Source organism: Euphorbia lathyris, chromosome 2, assembly GCF_963576675.1.
Source record: "Euphorbia lathyris chromosome 2, ddEupLath1.1, whole genome shotgun sequence".
Classification (NCBI taxonomy): domain Eukaryota; kingdom Viridiplantae; phylum Streptophyta; class Magnoliopsida; order Malpighiales; family Euphorbiaceae; genus Euphorbia; species Euphorbia lathyris.
Window position 1 is genome coordinate 90,924,722 of NC_088911.1, and position 21,089 is coordinate 90,945,810.

The 21,089-nt window shown below is 35.3% G+C and overlaps 2 protein-coding genes across 2 annotated transcripts; one reads left to right on the forward strand and one right to left on the reverse strand.

Moving 5' to 3' along the window:
• Positions 1–2,300: 2,300 nt before the first annotated feature.
• LOC136218931 (myosin-2-like) lies at positions 2,301–16,233 on the forward strand. The gene is made up of 25 exons (XM_066006111.1): positions 2,301–2,586; positions 3,441–3,962; positions 4,792–4,893; positions 5,022–5,165; positions 5,264–5,414; positions 5,521–5,548; positions 5,755–5,923; positions 6,023–6,086; positions 6,217–6,230; positions 6,318–6,402; positions 6,746–6,849; positions 6,967–7,105; positions 8,168–8,286; positions 8,401–8,553; positions 8,647–8,736; positions 10,199–10,276; positions 10,553–10,711; positions 11,282–11,485; positions 11,807–12,012; positions 12,106–12,241; positions 12,695–12,824; positions 13,016–13,111; positions 13,185–13,300; positions 14,438–14,650; positions 15,495–16,233. The coding sequence occupies exons 2-25, from the start codon at positions 3,474–3,476 to the stop codon at positions 15,969–15,971; spliced, it is 3,666 nt and encodes a 1,221-aa protein (XP_065862183.1). The 5' UTR covers positions 2,301–2,586; positions 3,441–3,473; the 3' UTR covers positions 15,972–16,233.
• Positions 16,234–16,485: 252 nt separating this feature from the next.
• LOC136218932 (chlorophyll a-b binding protein 13, chloroplastic) lies at positions 16,486–17,599 on the reverse strand. The gene is made up of 3 exons (XM_066006112.1): positions 17,418–17,599; positions 17,173–17,334; positions 16,486–17,054 (listed from the first exon to the last, which is right to left on the reverse strand). Exons 1-3 carry the CDS (start codon positions 17,550–17,552, stop codon positions 16,545–16,547), a joined length of 807 nt encoding a protein of 268 aa, XP_065862184.1. The 5' UTR covers positions 17,553–17,599; the 3' UTR covers positions 16,486–16,544.
• Between the last annotated feature and the right edge of the window lie 3,490 nt (positions 17,600–21,089).

A 21,089-nucleotide genomic window follows, 5' to 3' on the forward strand; every position in this document is an offset into this window, starting at 1 on the left:
CGACGACACTACATAATTGAATCCTCTATTGAATACCCATCCAATGGTTACTCGAGCAAAGGATGATGTTTACAAACTCAGAATGCATATTACTAGGGCAGGCGACCCTACTACCTTTCTATATGCATCCAAGTCTGCATGTTGGTGGAAAGCAATGTTAGAAGAATACAATGTGTTGATTGCTAATGGTACATAGGAATTAGTACCGCTTCCTCGTAGAGCTAACTTGAATAATAATCGATGGTTGTTTAAAACAAACAACAACTGATGGAGCAATTGAGCGTTATAAAGTTTGTTTAGTGGCAAAAGAATTTCATCAGAGGCCGAACATTGATTTCACTGAGACATTCAGCCCAACGACGAAACCCATAACTATTCAGATAATTCTCTTTCTAGTCGTTTCTCTCAACTGGTCGGTCATTCAGATGGATGTATCGAATGCGTTTTTGCATAGAGTTTTGAAAGAAGATGTGTACATGGGTCAACCGCCTAGGCTTGATGATCCCAATAAGCCCCATCTGGTGTGTAAATTGCACAAGTCACTATATGGCCTGAAACAATATCTCTGTATGTGGCATGCAAAACTCACTTTAAAGCTTCCACAGTTTGGGTTTCAGGGCTCTAAAACCAATATGTCTTTGTATTTCTTTATCTCATATACCATATGCCTCTATTGTTTGATTTATGTTGATGATTTACTTATCACGGGCAACGGTGAGGTCATGTTGATAAAATTGCAAACCCATCTGGAAACCAATTTTGCAATTCACAATCTGGGTTCACTTTAGTGTTTCTTGGGATTAGAGGCATCATGGTCTGCAAAGGGCTATTCGTTCACCAAACAAAGTATCTAAAGTCTATTTTAGCCAAAGCAAAGATGACGGAGTGCAAAGCCATCGCTAGTCCGCTGACTGCCTCAGAACATATACAAGACGACACCACAAAACGTTTTGATGATCCAAACTGAACTGTAGTTGGAAGCCTGAAATACTTGACTTTTACTCGTCCAAAGATTTCATTTGTAGTTAACAGGGTGTCTTAGTTCATGCATTGCCCATCTAACACACATGGGGGGGGGGGTGTCAAATGCATCCTATGTTATCTCAAAGGCATGACTGATCATGGTCTTATGTTATGAAAAGGACCCACAATGTAGTTGCACTGCTATTCCGATGCAGATTGTGGTGGGGATATGGATGATCGGAAATCCACTAGTGGCTATGCCATTTTCTTGGGCTCTAATTTGGTGTTATGGTCTTCGCGGGAACAACATGCAGTTTCTCGGTCCTCCACTAAGGCTGAATACAGGGCATTAGCCTCGGTTACCTCAGAATTGAGTTGGGTTCATTTGTTGCTCAAGGAAATTGGGTTCGCGTAAACATTTTGAAATTGATTTCTACTTTGTTCAAGATAAAGTACGATCTAAAGCATTGGTAGTACGATACATTTCTACAAAGGACCAACTGGCATCTTCACTAAACCAATGACTAAGACTAGGTTTCAGTTCTTAAAAGACAAGATGATAGTTCGTGCCCAACCTGTTCAGCTAGAGAGGAAGTGATAACGTAATGAAGTTGTGGCCTATATGGCAACAACATGTTCGGCCGAAACAGTCTCCTAGTAGGACTCGACTTTGTGTTGTGTATATCAAACATTATTATATTAATTAACTATAAATAGGGATCTCTGTAATAGAAATAAACATGATTGATTAAGGTAAATAACAACACATTTGTTAATCTATTATAGAAATGAACGTATTCTCTACTCCTCTACTAATTAATACCTCTTTCATGTAGATATTTTCATTAAAATGGAAATGAAATTTAATTTTAAGATTTTCTTTTTATTTTTTCAGAAAAATAAAGAAAAGAACATTTTATTGCTAGAAATATAAATGAAGGTGGGTACTTTCATGAATACACTATTCAGGTAAAAAAACTCTTTTATTTTTACCAAAATTTCAATTTTAGATTTAGAAATAATAAAATTGTTGGTGAGTTCAAGCCATGGAAGGGCAACATAGTAAAATATAGGTATTAAAAGATTTCAGAAAATAGGAAGGCTGTAATAATTTGAAAAATAAAATAAAAAAAATAAAATTTTATTGTCCTAACCTCAACTTTCCCAATTAGAACTAAGCTTTCGAATTTAGTTTCCCAGCTTGCAGAGTGATATTAATGATTATATAACTCTTATTTTTATTATTATTAAATTAATTTTATTATCATCATGTTAGCCATTGTTGTGTCATTTTGCATTTGCTGGTTTAACGTTAATATATGTATATAAAAAAATATTAAATTATATTTTAAAATGTGAATTTGGCAGATCTAGACCGTTTTCACAAGAAACGAATAGCCTGAAACTCACCACCTAACCTGAAAATTTAAATTTTTCTCTGCAACAAAAATAACCTTTAAAGCAACACCATCAACAACACCACACAAACAACAAAAGCAGAAGCAGAAGCAGAAGCAGAATATTTCGTTCACCGAAGGAAATCTTAGAGACTGCTGTTCAGATTTGCTGCTTCCACACTTCCTTCTCTCAGTCCCTCTTTTTTTGGGTAAAATAAAAAAAAAGGTTTGTTATGTCTCCTTAACAAACTGAACCAACAATTTTGTTACACTCTTTTAGCGAATGGAGTTTCTATTGGAGTTTGTTTTTCTATTTTTTCACAAAAACAACGGAAACATTTTGTTTTCTTCGTCATTTTCCTTCTCTTTTCTGCCCGTTAAGCAGTTTTGTGAATTTTTAGCCATCGGATATCTCTTCTGTTCTTCTTATCCGAATTATTGTTTTTTGTTATATTTTTTTTTCTGTTTTTTTTTTGGTTTTGGGTTGTGAACTGTGTTTCTATCAAGGTGGGGGTATTTGGGACATGAATTTCCTTTGGTTTTTGATTATGAATTGTAAGTGTAGTTTTTGGTTATCAATTTTTGAATTTAATTAGGGTTTTTGGTTAGTTGTTTGTTTTTCTTAATGTTGATTTAATTAAACCCCTATTCAGACTCTAGAGATGAAATGAGATTTCTTTTGTGGAATTGTGGCCCTTCTTTTTTCTGAGTTTGGATCAGAAGCTTTTTCTTTTTTGTGAGGTTGTTCCTGCAATAAAACTGCAGTTTTTGAAGCTTTTTCTATACTGGTTTGATTTGAAAATGATTTTCTTTCTCTTTCTTCCCCCATCTTTTTTCCCCTTGAATTTTGGCTTTAAGAAATCAAAATTGAACTTCTATCAGCTAATTGATTCTACAGTTTATTTCATCTCTAAGTTTTTAAGTTTCCCTCTCCATAATGTGAGCTAAAAAATCCCTTAATCTTGAGCTGTTGATTGAAGTTTTAAAGCCAATTATGTATTGTTATTTTTCGTTATTCTATAATGTGTTGTTTGGTTGACGGTTTTCTCAGATATTTTGGTTTAAATTGTGTTGTTTCAGGCTTTGTGATTGAAAGAATAAGTTGCCATCAAAATGATATTATCTGGGTCACCTGCAACGGTGACAAAGAGCTCATTGGAGGAGATGCTGGAATCACTTCGGCGGCAAGATGAAGCTTTAGAGAGGTCCAGAGACTTGCCTCCTGCTTTGCCATCTCGGCCAACCTCAAGGGCGCGACTTCCCTCTGCACGACACTCACTGCCCACAGACTTTAAAGTTGGTGCCAATGGCCAATTGGAGAACAAGGTCAAAATTCAAGTCGAATTAGAAGTTAATAAAGCGTTAGAAGTTAATAAAGCATTAGAAGTTAATAAAGCCAAGGAAGATATTAAAAGGAAGAAGGAATTAAATAACAAAACTAGTTTTGGAAGAAAGAAGTTGAGAAAAGATCGAAATAGCAAGGATTCAAATCCTTATATGGAAGAAAAGAGCCAGCTGGTGAAGGGGGCTGTTGTTGATTCACCGGCACCAAATGTAGATGAGCCAGATTGGGATGACAACATTGTCTATTTCATTAAGAAGGTAATTATAGATTACTGGTTGTCACTCACTTGGTTTTTACTGTTTCCAAACATTTCTGGGCTCAATGTCTAAATGTAGTTGTAGTTTTAGAGGTGCTAGCAAGTAAAGATAGTAGGAGGTGCTAGCAAGTAAAGAACTTCACATTAGATCCTCCTGAATCCCAGTTTGGAGATAAGAAGTATAGGTTTTATAGGTTAATAATCAATTATTGCATTTCCATTAATTCCAATTACACCAAAAGAGAGCAGCTTCTAGATTTTAGGAAGTTAGCTTTCATTTCCATTCCAATCACTATGTCCTACTCCAATAGGTTTATTGTATTGTATCTGGATCTGTCGTTTTTGCAGTAATCGGAGTAGTATTTCACTGTTTATCAGATAGGAGTTGAAATGTGAAATCAGGGTTTTTTCTATACTGGGTAATTTCTTTACAGTTGAAGAAATTTCTTTACAATATGCAAATATTGTGGAGCATTTGTAACCACGATTTCTAGGCATGTGTAAAGTAGTGTGTCACAGATGCATGCTAAGAAAATGATTTTCTGTTTGGCTGAGGGGAATACATACTTGTTGAAGTGCAATGAATTCTGAAGCAGGTCAAAATGTAGCTGAAATAATTTTGGGGCCTAGATTTTGTTATTTACAATGTCACTTGTAAATGTAGGTTCCCTTTTTTTCCCTAGCGATGTATGATTCTTTTATTCCTTCAAATTTTTTCTATTGACATACATGAATGTGTTTTATTTAGTAAAAGTTATATAATAACAATAATGATAATAATTAATAATATTGATATCAATAATAATAATAAGGATGGTATTTTCTTTTAGAAACTATGTATTTGGTGTCACCTATCAAATGGAAAGTGGGAGCTCGGAAACATACAATCAACTTCAGGGGATCAAGCTGTTGTTTCACTTTCGGGTGGAAACGTAAGTTCCTATCTCCTTTTATGTTTACCTTTCATTGCATTTTAAAAACACTTAATGCTATATAAACATATTTCAATTGCTTTTGCTTGCAAGTTGTACCTGAAAATAGTGCTATTTCTTTTTTATAGTTCATGAAGGTGTCTACAGCAGATCTCTTACCTGCAAACCCAGATATACTTGAGGGTGTGGATGACCTTATAAGGCTTAGTTATTTGAATGAGCCATCGGTTCTTCACAATCTCAAGTACAGATATTCTCAGAATATGATCTATGTAAGTGCGATAATAATCGGTTTCTTACAGCCTGCTTTTAAGTAAGATTTACGTCTCCTCACAGCTTCTGTTTAACCGGTTCTTCTGTTCATTGCCAGAGTAAAGCAGGGCCAGTTTTGGTTGCTGTCAATCCCTTCAGTGATGTCCCACTATATGGAAATGAAATCATAAATGCATACCATCAGAAGCTAATTGATAGTCCACATGTGTATGCCATTGCGGCCACTGCTTACGATGAGATGATGAGAGGTGAATGAATCTTTCGTTTATTTCCTTCTGCATGTGAATCCGTTATTGTTTCTGATGCTGTTCTTCTTTTTTTTTTTTTTTTTTTTTTGATAATTATGATCTACAGATGAAAAAAATCAATCCATAATTATAAGGTAGGTTTTCGTTCTCTTATAATATTTAAGAAATTCATTTTTATGTTTATACTTTTTCCTTGTGTTGTACTACACTGGGTCTTTACTCTTTCTATAGTACTATACATTTACTCCTAACCTCTTTTTCATTTTATTGTGAATAAGTACTCTGAGAATACCTGAGATACTATGCTCTTCTTCTTTTTTTAATAAACATTTTCCTGTAGTGGCGAAAGCGGTGCTGGGAAAACAGAGACAGCAAAACATGCAATGCAGTTCTTGGCTGCTCTTGGTGGCGGTTCTGATGGCATAGAGGACGAGATTCTTCAGAGCAGTTATGTGCTTGAAGCATTTGGAAATGCAAAAACATCCAGGAATGCCAACTCCAGTAGATTTGTGAGTTATAAGTACTTTTCGTGTACTTCTAAGTTATTCCTAGATCATAAGATTTATGACATTAACATATTCCAATTCATTTTGTATCTATTGTTGCAGGGGAAGCTGATTGAAATTCATTTCAGCAAATTAGGGAAGATACGTGGTGCTAAAATTCAAACTTGTAAGCGTTGGTTACGTGAAATTTTTTAGTTAGTGCAATAATATTCAAATTTCTGGTATCTTTGTACTGACTTGACCAATTTGCCAAAATTATGGACATCCATATGCTGCATCGGTATAATGGTGCACAGTTCTGCTGGAAAAGGTAAAACTACTTCCTTTATGATATTTTCATGGGTTAAGTTGTCCTCAACTTTTGATTGCTGAACTTAGTCTCTCTCCTTTTGAGCAGTCAAGAGTAGTTCAGGTTACCAATGGTGAAAGATCCTACCATATCTTTTATCAACTTTGTGCTGGTGTTCCTTCAATTCTAAGAGGTAATATTTCATAAAGATCAGTCTATAGAAGTTTCAAAGCTTTAGAATCCAAAGCAAGATTCATTAGGCTTCTGCTTCATTTTCCATGGGTTTAGTCAGCAAATGAGAATTGAAAAGTGTTGACGTATTGGTTAGCCCCTGTATGATAGTTGTACAAACAGAACTTCTGTGAGTGTGTGTTTGTGCCATTCTTGATTAATGGCATGTGTGACATGCTTTAAAGAAGACATGGAATTACAACAAAAAGAATTTGTTTCACATTTAAGATTTGTGACAGCTACCATTTCTTGAAAGATGTAAACAATTGAATGTCGATCTTCTTCCCCACTTTTGGTCTTTGCAGAGAGATTAAATATTAAAATGGCTAGTGAGTACAACTATCTTAACCAGAGCGACTGCATGGTAATCCATGGTGTTGATGATGCTAAGAATTTTCGCAAGCTTATGGTCAGTAACAACTTTTGACATTTACTTTGAGTATTTATGAGATGACACCCTGTTTCTCATCGTATAACTTTGTGGCCTTGGCCCTGGAGTGTAATACACATTTTCCCATTTTAACAGGAAGCCCTGGATATTGTTCAAATTTCCAAAGCAGATCAAGAACAAGCATTTGCAATGCTTGCTGCAGTACTATGGCTTGGTAACATATCCTTCCAAGTAATCGACAATGAAAATCATGTAGAGGTGGTGGCTGATGAAGGTAAAAAAAAATTCTAAATATATGCTATGGATGTTGTCTATTTGAATGGATTGCTTTGGTCTTCTTTTATTTTCTGTGCCTTAAGCTTGCCACCTTCAGTACTTTCCAAGTAATCAACATTATTCAAAGCTGGATTTGTTCAAATAATTATTTAGTTGAACTGATGAAAGCCAAATTTAGTTTTGATTTTTAATTGCCGAACATCAGTATGTTAGTGGCTAAAAGTATTTCTTCCTTTTACTTTTATAAATATTTCTGTATTTTTAGCTTAAATTTAGATTTCATGTTCCAACTTCTTACTGGAATGATTATGTAGTTTTAACAATTAGCAAATTCCAAAATATTTATCTAAAACCTTATTTTATTTTTCAATTTTTAAATACATTCTGTGAGGTTGTATAGAGCTTTTTGTCATTAAGTATTTTTTAGTTTTTTATTTAATTTTCAAAAACCTTTTGATATCTTTTCATTTTGCTTTACTTAATTCTCAAGGAAATGGGGGATCAGCGCAACCCGATTTGGGGCAATATCATTTCAATCCAAACTCCTGTTTGATGGCCCAAAATCAAGGGAATTGTTACCCATTCTGATATTGATTTCCCCACTCTTTAATAGTGTGAACCAAATGGTTCTCTAATATGCTAGTTAGTCATGAGTGATATATTATAACAATAGTATCAGTTTGCAGTTTTGCTTCATTAGTGGGAGTTGATTTTCTTTCTAGAAAAGCTGCTAAATTTTTATTATTATCATTTGAATGCCTTTATTACTCATAGAATGTAATAGATAAAGTTTGTCTGAATAACTAATGACAATTGGCAATTTGATTAGGCTTTAAGAATAATGCACCTTAAATTAGGGTGGTAGTTTGTACATGATTTTATGTATCCATACATTTGCTGAGATAATCAATCAGCTGAACGAACAGAATATAATCTAAATATTGTGATTAAACTTGCATTATAGAATATGAAATGTGGGTGATGTTATAGTTATGACATGATAATATGAATGATGGATCTCTATCTGAAACACTATTAATTTGCCAATGACTTAATGCAGCTATAACCAATTGTGCCCGGCTGATGGGTTGTAACATGGAGGACTTGATGCAAGCTTTGTCAACCAATAAAATAAAATGTGGAAAGGATTATATTCTTAAAACATTTACATTCCAGCAGGTATTTATTCTTAACTCACAGACACATATCCTCTATTTCTCGCACTTGCTATGCATGCCCAAACTACTTGTCAAACAAGACATTGCTTGAGGTCTCTGATTATCCTGTTTTCAGGCAATTGATACAAGAGATGCATTGGCAAAGTTTATCTATGCAAGCTTGTTTGATTGGCTTGTTGCTCAAATCAACAAGTCACTTGCAGTTGGAAAAGTTCATACTGAGAGATCCATAAATATCCTCGATATCTATGGGTTTGAATCATTTAAGGTATTAATTTTTATGTTCTGTTTGATAATATATTAAATTAAGTGCTCTGCGTTGTATCCTTGGTGATGATTCATCCACTTTTCTAATTTTCAGAATAATAGTTTTGAACAATTTTGCATAAATTATGCAAATGAGAGGCTCCAGCAACATTTCAACAGGCATCTATTCAAACTTGAGCAGGAGGTAAGCATCTTAGATCTTTAGCAGCATTTAGATTGCTGGATGCCTTCTGCAATGACACAACCTTTGAAGATTTTTATTGCTACAGTAGTGGAAAACTAAGTTACTTGAAGGCCCCATTTGTTTGCCATAAAAATCGTGCAGGAAAATATTTTCCTGATTTTTCGGTGTTTGTATGCTTAACAAAATAAATCAACGGAAAATTTTAGGTTAGTCAACAGAAAAGTATACGAAGAAAGTGAGGAAAATGTTTTACCCTTTTCAAAAACAGAAACATTTTCCTAAACTTTTTGGAACACATTTCTTCTAACCCTTTTGAAAACAGTAGCCACTTACCACTTCTTCCCATTTTCCAAATATTTTATTTTCCAACAAAAAATTCTCTTATCCAATATTTTTCAACAAACAAACAAGGCCGAAATATATTGCGATACTATATATGTACATATTCTCAATATTTGTTTCTGTAGTCAGATTTGTGCCCTAACATTAAATACATATTGAAGCATACTTTGTCATTGACCTGAACTTCAAATGTGAAATTAAGAGAGGCCATAATGAATTCATTATTGTAAGTTACCATCATTTATGTCTATGTATTTGCAACATAGTTGTTAGAATCGTACGAGTCACGAGTCGACTCGACTCGAAATCTTCATGAATGGGCCGAATCGGTGGTGACTCGGCCGATTCGGTCGATTCATGACACCATTAAAAAAAACTGTTTTCAATTTTTAAAAACTAAAAAACGTGTGCAGAAGAACTAACAGTATTTAATAAGAAGTTATGGAATAGAAACAATGACTCTTGACTTTATAAATTCCAAACTTCCCTCTTCTCTTCTATTTATTTGTTATTTCCAACTGTACTCTTCTCTATTCTTTCAATTATCTTCTACTTTCTGTCTCTGGTTTCTTTTGACTAGGGTTGCATTAAATTTGAATTTTAACTTAAGTGCTTGGTTGATAACTTGATATTTTTATTTGGATATTAAAATTGCATTTTAGACTAATATTTAAAGTTGAACATGGTTAATATTTTATTTTTTATAATAGTTTGAATTTGATCCGAATCTTACTTTTCGGTTCGATTCACGAGTCCCGATTCACAAAATGAGATTTCAAGTCACGAGTCGAATCTCGATTTAACAACTATGATTTGCAATAGGAAATGCTCTATAGCCATGAATGTGAATTGTGAAACCACCTCTTCTTGAAATGGTTATTGTATGATAACTGTTAGAAAATAAATTTTAAGTTTATAATGGAAGAACAGCTAGAGTCCTAGTTATAAGACTTTTTAGGCATAACTATTGGATTTAACTAGCCTCTTTTTCCTTAACTTTTTGAGCTTGGCATATTCATTTTTTCTCAGAAAGTTTCATCCTCTTCAAATGTATTTCTCTTTTGCCCACTGCTTAAATTTCCTTGCTATTTCTGTTTCTGCAATATCTCATGAATTTCAGGAGTATGAAGATGATGGAATTGATTGGACTAAAGTTGAATTTTCTGACAACCAAGAATGCTTGGACCTCTTTGAGAAGGTATTTTTTTCGGATTCACCTTTATGTGCATTAGACATATGAAGCATTGATTTTTGTGTACCATAGATTAATTGCTGGTTGTGTACCAAGTGATATCTTATGAGCCAATGATTGTCTTGCCATTCCACCCTACCTCATACTGAGTATACAGATTTTTGATATTAGATGTTAATATAAGGATTCTCATTTCGTTAGATTTTTCTTGGTGTATGGAACAAGAATGTTCAAAATATTATGCTTAAAGTGGTCACACCTCTCTTACATCACTTTGTGCAGAAACCTGTAGGGTTACTGTCTTTGTTAGACGAGGAATCAAATTTTCCCAGTGCCACTGATATGACCTTTGCCAACAAGCTTAGGCAGCACCTGAATAGTTTTTCTAGCTTTAAAGCTGAAAGAGGGAGGGCTTTTTCCATTCATCATTATGCTGGCCAGGTGAGTTTATCACTCTTTCATCAATGAAGTTCAGCTTCTCTGTTATATTCTTAAGTTCTTATACTTAAACTCAGTCAGAAAAAAAGATCATCAACCAAATAGAGCATTCTGATAATGTTCTGCTTATTGTGGGACTTAATTTGGTCATGAGAATGGCATATGAACATTTAACAGTGATATTAATCCTGTAGTTTATGCATTGTAGCTACATTGGTGAAGCTCAGAACTGTGGTAAATTTGTGTATAATAGTGACAGGAACTGACGCTTAAAATGTAAATCCTTGACAAGACATCGGCAACCTTTTTGTTCTTAACATCGAGTCTTTCTTTAAGAATGTGTAGACAATTGGTCTCAAGCTTAGTATATTGTGATGCATTAATATTGCTTTTTGTATCGTGGGGCTAGTGTAGCAAAATTACTACTGTTAACACTTAAAATTATTGGCTTGTTTGGCATAATTACATTAGTTATAACAATCCTGTCTCGGCACAGCCTAGTTCTTGCAGGGTTATGAACTTTTACAGTGAATAATATATTCAAGAATTTATTGAGTTTCCAAGTTTGATCAGGTTGTGTATGATACAAGTGGCTTTCTGGAAAAGAATAGAGATCCACTGCGCCCTGATTTCTTCCAACTACTATCATCATGCAGTTGCCAGCTGGCACAGTTGTTCTCGGCCAGAATACCTAATGAATCCAAGAAACCAGCAAGTCCATTAGTTAAATCTGGTGGATTGGATTCCTCGAAGCAGAGTGTTGCTACTAAGTTCAAGGTAGATAAACATGCTGTGGCACTCTTATCTAGACATAAATTTAGTGACACACCCTTCAAAACTGATTTCTGGACTAGGCAATTTCATTAAATTATCAAGAGACTTAGGTGATTTTATTGTGGTTCAAAAATGATACCAGCTTTGGAAGTATGGAGAGTGCAAAATTTTCTGCGATTTGAAAATTGCGAAAACATTTCTTTTATTGCTTTGCACATATAATTTTTTTTACCTATTTTGCAAAATAATAAAGTTTGGAAAGTGGACCACTCTTTTTCTTAAATCAGTTTTCAAAACCTTAAGGTTCGTTTTTTACTCTTGTAGGGCCAACTTTTCAATCTAATGCACCAGCTGGAGATCACTACACCTCATTTCATTCGCTGCATAAAACCAAATACAAAGCAGATTGCTGGTATGTATGAGGATGATCTGGTCCTACAGCAACTCCGATGTTGTGGAGTTTTGGAGGTTGTTAGGATCTCAAGGTCTGGATATCCTACTCGAATTACTCATCAAGACTTTGCGCAAAGGTACAGGGGAATATACTCAATTTCTCTATGTTTTTCTTTTCCTTTACTGCTTCTGTATAATGAATGCTTATGATAATCCTGCACACAATTTAGGTATGGTTTTCTACTTGCGGAGAAAAATGTATCCCAAGATCCATTGAGCATATCAGTAGCTATTCTGCAACAATTTAATGTACTTCCTGAAATGTATCAAGTTGGTTATACCAAAGTATTTCTTCGTACTGGCCAGGTATGCTACTGTAGTTCTTCACAATATAAATTTTTTCTGATTTCTATATTGTGTAGCTCATAGGTGATTTTTGTTGGACATTTTGTTGATATGTGGGTGTGTTTGGTTACTTTTGAATGTCTGGAAGTTGAAGTTAAACTTTATTTTGGTGTATAGAAGTCAATTAAGTAAGCATCCTTTTACAAGTTGCAACTGTCAATAAAAGAAATTGGCTACAATTTTAGTGATAAAAAGTGTGGGCATTGTGTTTTTGGAAAAAGATTAGAGAAAAAATGTGTTATTATCTCTAGTATATGTAAATTTTACTGAAACATACTGTGTAACTTAAAATAGAAAACTAAAAAACAAATTTATGGATATGTACCTTAGCAAGTTCTAAACATCAACTTTTGATTGACCTGAACTACAAATTATAATTAATTTATATAACTATCGTGCACTGCTGGATCACAGATTGCTAAAATGGAGCAGCGGAGAAAGAACGCTCTGCAAGGCATACTTTCGATCCAAAAATCCTTCCGTGGTTCTCGAGTTTGTCGTGATTTCAATGAACTCAGAAAAAGCGCAACCACATTACAATCATGTATGCACTTTGATTTTAAATTTACTTAACTTGGGTGGAATCTTTTACTGTAGTAGTATTATTTGCATCATGTTTTCAGCGTCCAGTTGCTTTAATATTGTACCAACTACTTCAAGTAGATGGATTTTCTTATGATGACATCTGGGTCCTAATGAACTTGACAATCTGTTAATTTTTTTTTTCAAATGCAGTTGTCCGTGGTGAAAATGCTAGGAGAACAATGATTGACAAACTTGGTGCTTTCCGTGCTGAAAGGCAGATGGTCGCAACTATATATTTGCAGTCTGGTAAAAGTCTTATCTGTTGGCCATAGTTGACTCTCTATATTATATGCAGTATTTTTTAACTTTTTCTCTGCAGTAATCCGTGGGTGGTTGGCTCGGAAGCAATTCATTGAGAAACTTAAACTGAAACAATCAACTCATGCCAATGCAAATCCTAAAAGAAAGCTAGGAAAGAAGAATTCGGAAGTGAAGGTACTTTCTTTGTTGCTGTTGGTAAATATAACTTTTATTCTTGTTCATGTTGAAACTAGCCTTTCTTTTCACTACAGCTTGCACATTCACAATCTAGAGAACTCCTGCACATTTTTGGCTCTTCTGTCTAGTTCCTTGCAAATGTTTCTTTATATATATAGCGGGTCTCCTCTGTTGTTGAACCTAATAATGTGTTTTGCCTATTTTCAATTGAAAACGCCTTCCCTTATTTTATTGAAAATCATAACATTACCATAAAATAATCTTCCACAATGTCAACAGTTGAGATTGAAAAACATCAAATATGTAAAACAAAACAAATCAAGGGTGGCAACTTAGACACAGATGCACCTTTTTTGTCCTTCTCTGGAAAAGGTGCACCTCAGGTTTTCTGTCAACATATGCTCAAAATCAGTACTATAAAATCGCAGGAAGAGCTATTTTTTCTTTTTATTAACAAAATCAAATCATAGAATATGTTTTGCATGTGCAAGGTGGTTTCTAATACTGGACACTTTCAGCAGCTATATTTGTGTTTCAAATACTATTAGATAGAGCCTTTTTCAGTTTTGATTCATGATGAAAGTGAAACTGTTGACCTAGCCTTATGATTTAGTAATAACTGAATGTTTATAATTAGGCACATGTTTGTATTTTAACTGGGTACTGGCTTGATTAGCTGGTTCAGAAAACAAGGAGGTTTATGTTCTAAGTCTTCTAGAGACATATCTTGGTGTTATATTGAATTCTTATGTATTGAGATTTTCTACGTCTTTCCTAAATATGTTGAGAAAATATGATTTGAAAGATTTTAGACAAAATTTTGGTTCTGGAGTGAACTTGAGATGAAAATTTTGATTGTGCATGTCCATACGTTGTCTCATCAACTTTATTGTGACAGTCATGAAGCATTGGATACAACCTATTATAATTTAAAACATGCATTCCCACCATTGGGTCTGCATGAGATGTAGAAAACAACTAAAAGTGAAGGGATTTTTTTTTTGTTTGTGAAAAAGAAGCAAGTAGCATTGTTAGACATAAATAATTAAGGAACGACATGGAAACTAGGCTATAATTTATTAATTTTTCTATGTATCCTAAGCCCCCTAAAATTTTGGTCCCCTTGCTCACCAGGTAATGCCACAAGAGCAGGTCGAGGCTCAGGCTTCAGTTTTGACAGAGCTTCAAAAGAAAATTACTGCGGCAGAAACAACTCTGTGGCAAAAAGAAGAGGAAAATACTGCACTGCGGGAGCAATTGCAACAGTATGAGAGAAGATGGTCAGACTATGAGGCAAAGATGAAAGCAATGGAAGAAACATGGCAAATGCAGATGGAGTCATTGCAAGTAAGGTTTCTTATTCAAATACACATGTACCTTTCTCTTTTATTTTTAGAAAACAGGACAACAATAGTGATGCAGCGGAATAAACGGACTTTCGTCCTAAACAACTGTTCGCGCACGAACAATGTTTAAAACCGTCAACGATCGTTGAATCGCGCACGACTAACGAAAATTGGAAAAGAGAATAAACTCTGAAATTTTATTAATAAAACCCCTTACATAAGGGGGGCGTCGAGCCTTTATATAGGCTAACAAATAAAACCTAATTCGAAACCTAATAGGAGAAGTAACAAAACACGGAAATAATTGAAATTGCGACAAAAACACAAAACTGCCGTTTTGAGGCCCAAAACGACCTCAGATGGCTAAAAAACACGTCCACCATGGGTCTGTTGACCAATGGGTTTTATTCAATGGGCCGAGTCCAATCAAATTAGGGTCCAAAATCGCTAAATTCCAACAACCCCGTTTTAACTCCAAAATCGCAGCTTTGCCACCGGATCAGCTTTCTCCAAATAGTTCAAGGCTTGCTCCACTTCATCAAATAGTTTGAGAACTGTGGGTATATTAGGTGATTGAATTCAGGTATTGGCCCGTGTTGCCCAAGCTGGTGAAATTGTCACAAATTCAGTAACATAATTTGATTTTACCCATCCCTCAAAAATTGAAGGAAATTAAGTGTAATTCTTATAGACAGACAGACCAATAGATATGTGGATGTTATGTAGTATTGTGATGGCTGTTTGCCTGTCAAAAAGATATATGTTCTCTCTGTCTGTGTGCTTGGTGAAATTTGTGGCTTAATCCATATATTCCAAATGTATCTTAACTGCAGTTAAATTTTCAGGTAAGTCTTGCTGCAGCGAGAAAGAGTCTAGCTACTGACAACACTGCTGTTCAAACTGGAAAACTTGAATCTATGGCATCACCTGTCTATCCTGATTCTGAGGATAACTTGTCCATGGGACTCCAAACTCCTGGAGAAAGCACTCCCAACAAAATTTCTATTGCTCTAGGGAGAGAAGCCAATGGGCCTGTTTGTGCAGTCGGCATTCTTGCCAAGGAGTTTGAGCAACAAAGAAGAAATTTTGATGATGATGTGTCAGCATTAGTAGAGGTTAAAGCAACACAGTCAGGTTCAGATAAGAGTCCTGATGAAGAATTAAGAAAACTGAGATCGAGGTTCGAGTCATGGAAGAAAGAGTACAAGGTAAAATTACGAGATACAAAGGTAAGGATTAGCAAACTTGGCAATGGAGAAACTGATAGAAGAGGGAGAAAATGGTGGGTGAAAATTGGGACTAGAGGGGTGAAAAGTTCCTAGTTTTGATCATCATATACCATTTGAGGAGAACAAGGGGAGAGAAAATTGGAAATAGAAAATTGTGTCTATGTTGTAGTTGGAGAAACGTATGTATGATCCAACCAAATTGTTGAGTGATGATGATCATGTATAGTTAAAGAGGATCTGTCAGAAAGATTTGTAGATTAGGTTATTTGTATATATTCTGATGTCATACATCTGTGACTAACTTGGTAATACCAAGCATGAAAATATGGAATGGAAATTGTTCATATTGCCCTGGTGTTTGTTGTTTCATCATGGAAAACACAATTAATAAATTAATTGGAAGGGACTTGCCCTACTGCAATGTTGACGGCGAGACTACCGGAAACATAAATCCGACGAAGAAAAGAAATAAACCACCAACAATCCCTTTGAAACAGTGTGCTGACGCCGGATTTGAACCTGTGTCTACTTCTTCCATTCTCTTCATACTCAAACTATAATTTGAACTGGTTTCAATGACTTTCAAGCTATAAACAGAAACAGAATATGATTATACCAAGGGATTTGTCATTAGATAGAAATTTACATTGGATCTGAACAAACAATTTATGAACCAGGTACAAACTTAGTAGCATAAACCCAAGCATTATTTGCAACAGGGTTATCAAGATGGTCCAAAAGGTTCTCAAGAGGACCTTTTCCAGTTACAATAGCTTGAACAAAGAAACCAAACATTGAGAACATAGCTAGTCTACCATTTTTAATCTCCTTAACCTTGAGCTCAGCAAAAGTGACTGGATCATCAGCTAAGCCAAGTGGGTCAAAGTACTGCCCACCTGGGTAAAGGTCATTGCCATCTCCTACTCCTTCAAGACCATTGATGCGAAATCCTTCAACAAGTCCCATAAGGATCACTTGGAAACCAAGCACAGCTAGAATGCTTTGGGCATGGACTAGGTTAGGGTTGCCTAAATAGTCCAGTCCACCTTCTGAGAAGATTTGAGCTCCTGCTTTGAACCATACTGGTTCTTTAAAGTCCACTTTTACCCATTTCTCCAATACTTCTGGGGTTATGCACCCTAGTGCTCCTAACATTGCCCATCTCCCGTGGATTACCTGAATCAAATCTTCCCACATTAAATATTAATCAATCTGAAATAGAGAAATTTCCCAAAATTCTAGACTAAATTCATACCCAAAGTTAATTTTAAAGCAAAAAGATTTGTAGTAGTACCTCAAGGGCTCTGTTCTTGGCAAAGGCCTCAGGATCAGCAGATAAACCAGCAGTATCCCATCCATAATCACCTGGAAATTCTCCATTAAGATATGAAGGAGTCTGTGCTGAAAATGGTCCTAAATATTTAACTCTGTCTGGTCCATACCACAATTCATTCCCCTATATATACAAAACATCAAAATTTATCATCATAACCCAAAATCAAACACAGAACCAGAAATAAAGAGCAATAACAAAAATACCATAATGTATTTGGAATTTCCCATGGATACAACATCTCTAAGAGAGTTAGCAGTTGATCCTCTTTGACCAAAAAATGGAGTAGGTCTTAGCACAGAGCTAGAATTAGCAGTTGCTGCCATAAGTGTTGATGCCATTGCCTTCAAGTGGAGTATTGAAATATTGGGTAATATGTAGACCTGGAATTGTGTTGTTGAAGTTTATAAGGAGAAAATGGGTGGTGGAGAAGAAAGTGGTGGTGGGGATCTTTGAGGTTAATATCAACCAATGAGGAAGCACCAAAGGATATTAAGTATCTCATTTTATCCACTTGTTATCTTCTCTATGGTTACATACATAATTTCCCCAGTATTTTGGATTTTATTATTCTCATTTTTTTTAATGGAAATTTGTTATGAGTATTTCCTTTAGGGGAATATATGCTTTTATTTTTATGGCCCATTTTGGAGATTGAACTCATTACAAAATAAAAGTATTAATTTGTTGCAAATTTTACAAGTTTAATTAATTTGAATTTATATCTATGAAGGACAATTTTTGTAGTGAATTTGGATGTATAAAATGATAACAAAATGAAATAGAATAATAAAATAAATTATACACATATTTACATGGTTTGATAGTGGAGTTGTCAAAATAGGTTGATGCAAATGGGTTGGACATTACTTAATCCATTTAAATGAGTTAGATTCATTTAATGCAATTAATTAAATATAATTAAAAATTTAAAAACATAAAAGCATGAAAACAGAAAAAAAAAAAACATTAAAAAGGAAAACGTGAAAATGTGAACAAAGACGTAACCAATGGTACAAGGAATGATTCCTGGCGGTTGGATTGCGTTGTCACCCCGTGCCTTCTTCCACCTATTTAGACTCAAGTTCTTACAAAAACTTTATTTTAAAGGTTCAATTCTAGGCCGGAAAAAGATTTTATAATTCAAGTGGAGTTCTAGAATTATGGAGTTCTAGTATTTTTTGGAATTCCAAAATATTATGGAATTCTTAAAATCTAGAATTCCAAGAAAAAAAAGTAGAGGAGGAGGAGGATAAAAAGAGAGAAAAGTCAACCAAAAAGTTTTATATAAATAAAAGCAAGAATTTTATATTATTAATTCAAATTGAGATTAGGTTGTACATATTATCATTTTGGAAGAGAGACATATCTGTCAAATCCAATTAATAGTCATGCGGTATTATTTCACTTTTGACATACACTCATATTTTTCATATATAAACATATTTCCTGTTTTTCATATTTTTCATTTTTTACGTTTTTTTTCACATTTTTATGATATTCCATTTTTCACGTTTTTCATTGTTTTTCTAGTTTTTTTTTTGTGCGCTTACTAATTATTAAATGAGTTAATGAGTCAACCCAACTAATTCACAATCCAACCCATTTATTATATGGGTTAAATGGGTCGACTCGTTTATGACTCAACTTATAAATGAGTCGATCTAACCTATTTATTTTATAGGTTAAATGGATCATTGGGTCATGACTCATATTGACACATCTACTTGATACAATGACCGCTTATGAGTGAAGTAGAAAAAAGAAAAATTAATCTACTAATATACTTTTTTTTTTTAAAGAAATCTAATAATATACTTATTCTCAATTAAAGATTGCCAAATATAAGTTTTTTTTAGTAAGAGGAGAAGGCTCAAGGCCCAGGAAAGGAAAGACAAGCCAACAAAAAAAAAACAAAAAAACAAAAACAAAAGTTAGGGAACACAATTCCTAAGAATGAACCAATCTACTGTGAAAATATCCTCTTTTGTCCGATGACAGGATATCCTAGAGGTATGCAGGAGGTACATCAAACTCATGATGACCCGTAGCACAAGAACCTGCGAAGTTCGCCAACCAGTCAGCGGCTCGGTTACCTTCCCTATACGTGTGAACAAACTCAATTGATCAGTCCTTGTCTCATAACTCTCTACAACGAAGAAGCAACCAGTCGTACGAGTGGTGTAGATCACTGTGACTAGTCAAAAGCTGCAACACAACCCTTGAATCCAGCTCTACCTGAATTCGTCTAAAACCTCTATTCCAAGCTAGTTGGAGACCAAAGAAGAGGCCCCAAATTTCGGCTAAGGTAATTGTACAGTGCCCGATATTCACACCAAAGCCTCATAGCCAAATGCCATGGTTATTCCGAATTAATCCTCCAGCAGAGGCGAACCCCGGATTCCCTTTACAGGCGTCATCCGTATTAACTTTAATCCAGCCCGGGTTAGGATCAAGCCACTGAACCCAAATACACCTCTGACTCGTGGGGGACCTGTCGGAACTCTTGAGACAGGCCTGCTAATATTCTGAGCAGAGCTGGAGGAAAAAATTAACACAGTCGGGGGGACGAAGCTGACACTTAAACACACATAAATTGCACCATCGCCAAAGCCACCAAAGCTGGTAGGAGAAGACAATAGGCCACTCAAGATGTCTGATTCGCTCAATACTTCCCAGGTTCAGATGAAGCCATTCCAAGAGCGGGGTATTAAAGAAAAACTGCCGAACCTGCCAAGGCATGCAATGATTCCAGAAAAACAGAGACGTAGGACAATCCTAGAGCAAATGTAATTCAGTTTCGTCGTCCCCACATGAGCCACATTCTAGAGAGTCACCAAGGTGGCGTCTAACTCGGTTAGAGTTGCATAATAAGCCGCCATTCAAAATAATCCAGATTAGCCCCTTGATTTTTTCTGGAATTATTAATTTCTATAATTTGTCCCAATAATTAGCAGAGAAGTCGAGTTTTGGAGAAGACTATCATAACCAGAAGTGACTGAAGAGGTCCCCGATGCTGATCCAGACCAGAACCATTGGTCTGCCACTCGACAAGACGGGCTAACCAGGAACACGACCAACTTCTGGAGCGAGAAATGGTGTCAGCACGTCCTAATGCCAAGAAGCAGTGGCGTTATTCCAATAATCAGCAACAACGCCCCCCACATCTACATGGTTGATTACAGTCAAAGCATCATCCTCCAAATGGGAGTCTCAGCACCAACGGTCCTTCCAAAGCATCGTGTCGTCTCCATCATAAACTAGCCTAGAAGCCCCTTTAGCCAAGACCCGACCTCCTGCAACAATGCCTCAGCAAGTACTCAAATCAGTAGCTCATCGCTTAAACACTTGCAAGCCTGAGTTCCTGCCCCCATACTTTGAGATCATTACCCGAACCTAAAGCGAATTCTGATTAGTCAAGATGGACCAGCTAAGCCAGGCGAGCATGGTAAGATTGAAGAATTCCATTCTTCGTATACTGAGACCGATATCCTTCTTCTTTTTACAAACAGTAGACTATTTAACTAGGTGAATTTTATGATTCCTCTCAGCCGAACCTAAAAGGAACCCCTACTCATCTTGTCCAGATGGTTGTAGATACTACGGGGTCACAAAACAGTTTACATAGTGAAATTTGGCATGGTGGACATAATTGATTTAACTAAAGTTAGTCGACTAGCAAAATTCAGACATTTATCTTTCCAACCCGCCAATTTAGCATTCACCCGATCAATAACAAAACCATAACTATCCTTTGAAGACCACTTGTGCACAACTGTCATGTCCAAATAAACACCCAGATCAAGAGTTTTTGAGATGCACATTAGTAGAGAAGAAGACCTGTGATTTAATTAAGCTAACCTTCTGACCTGAGCTTT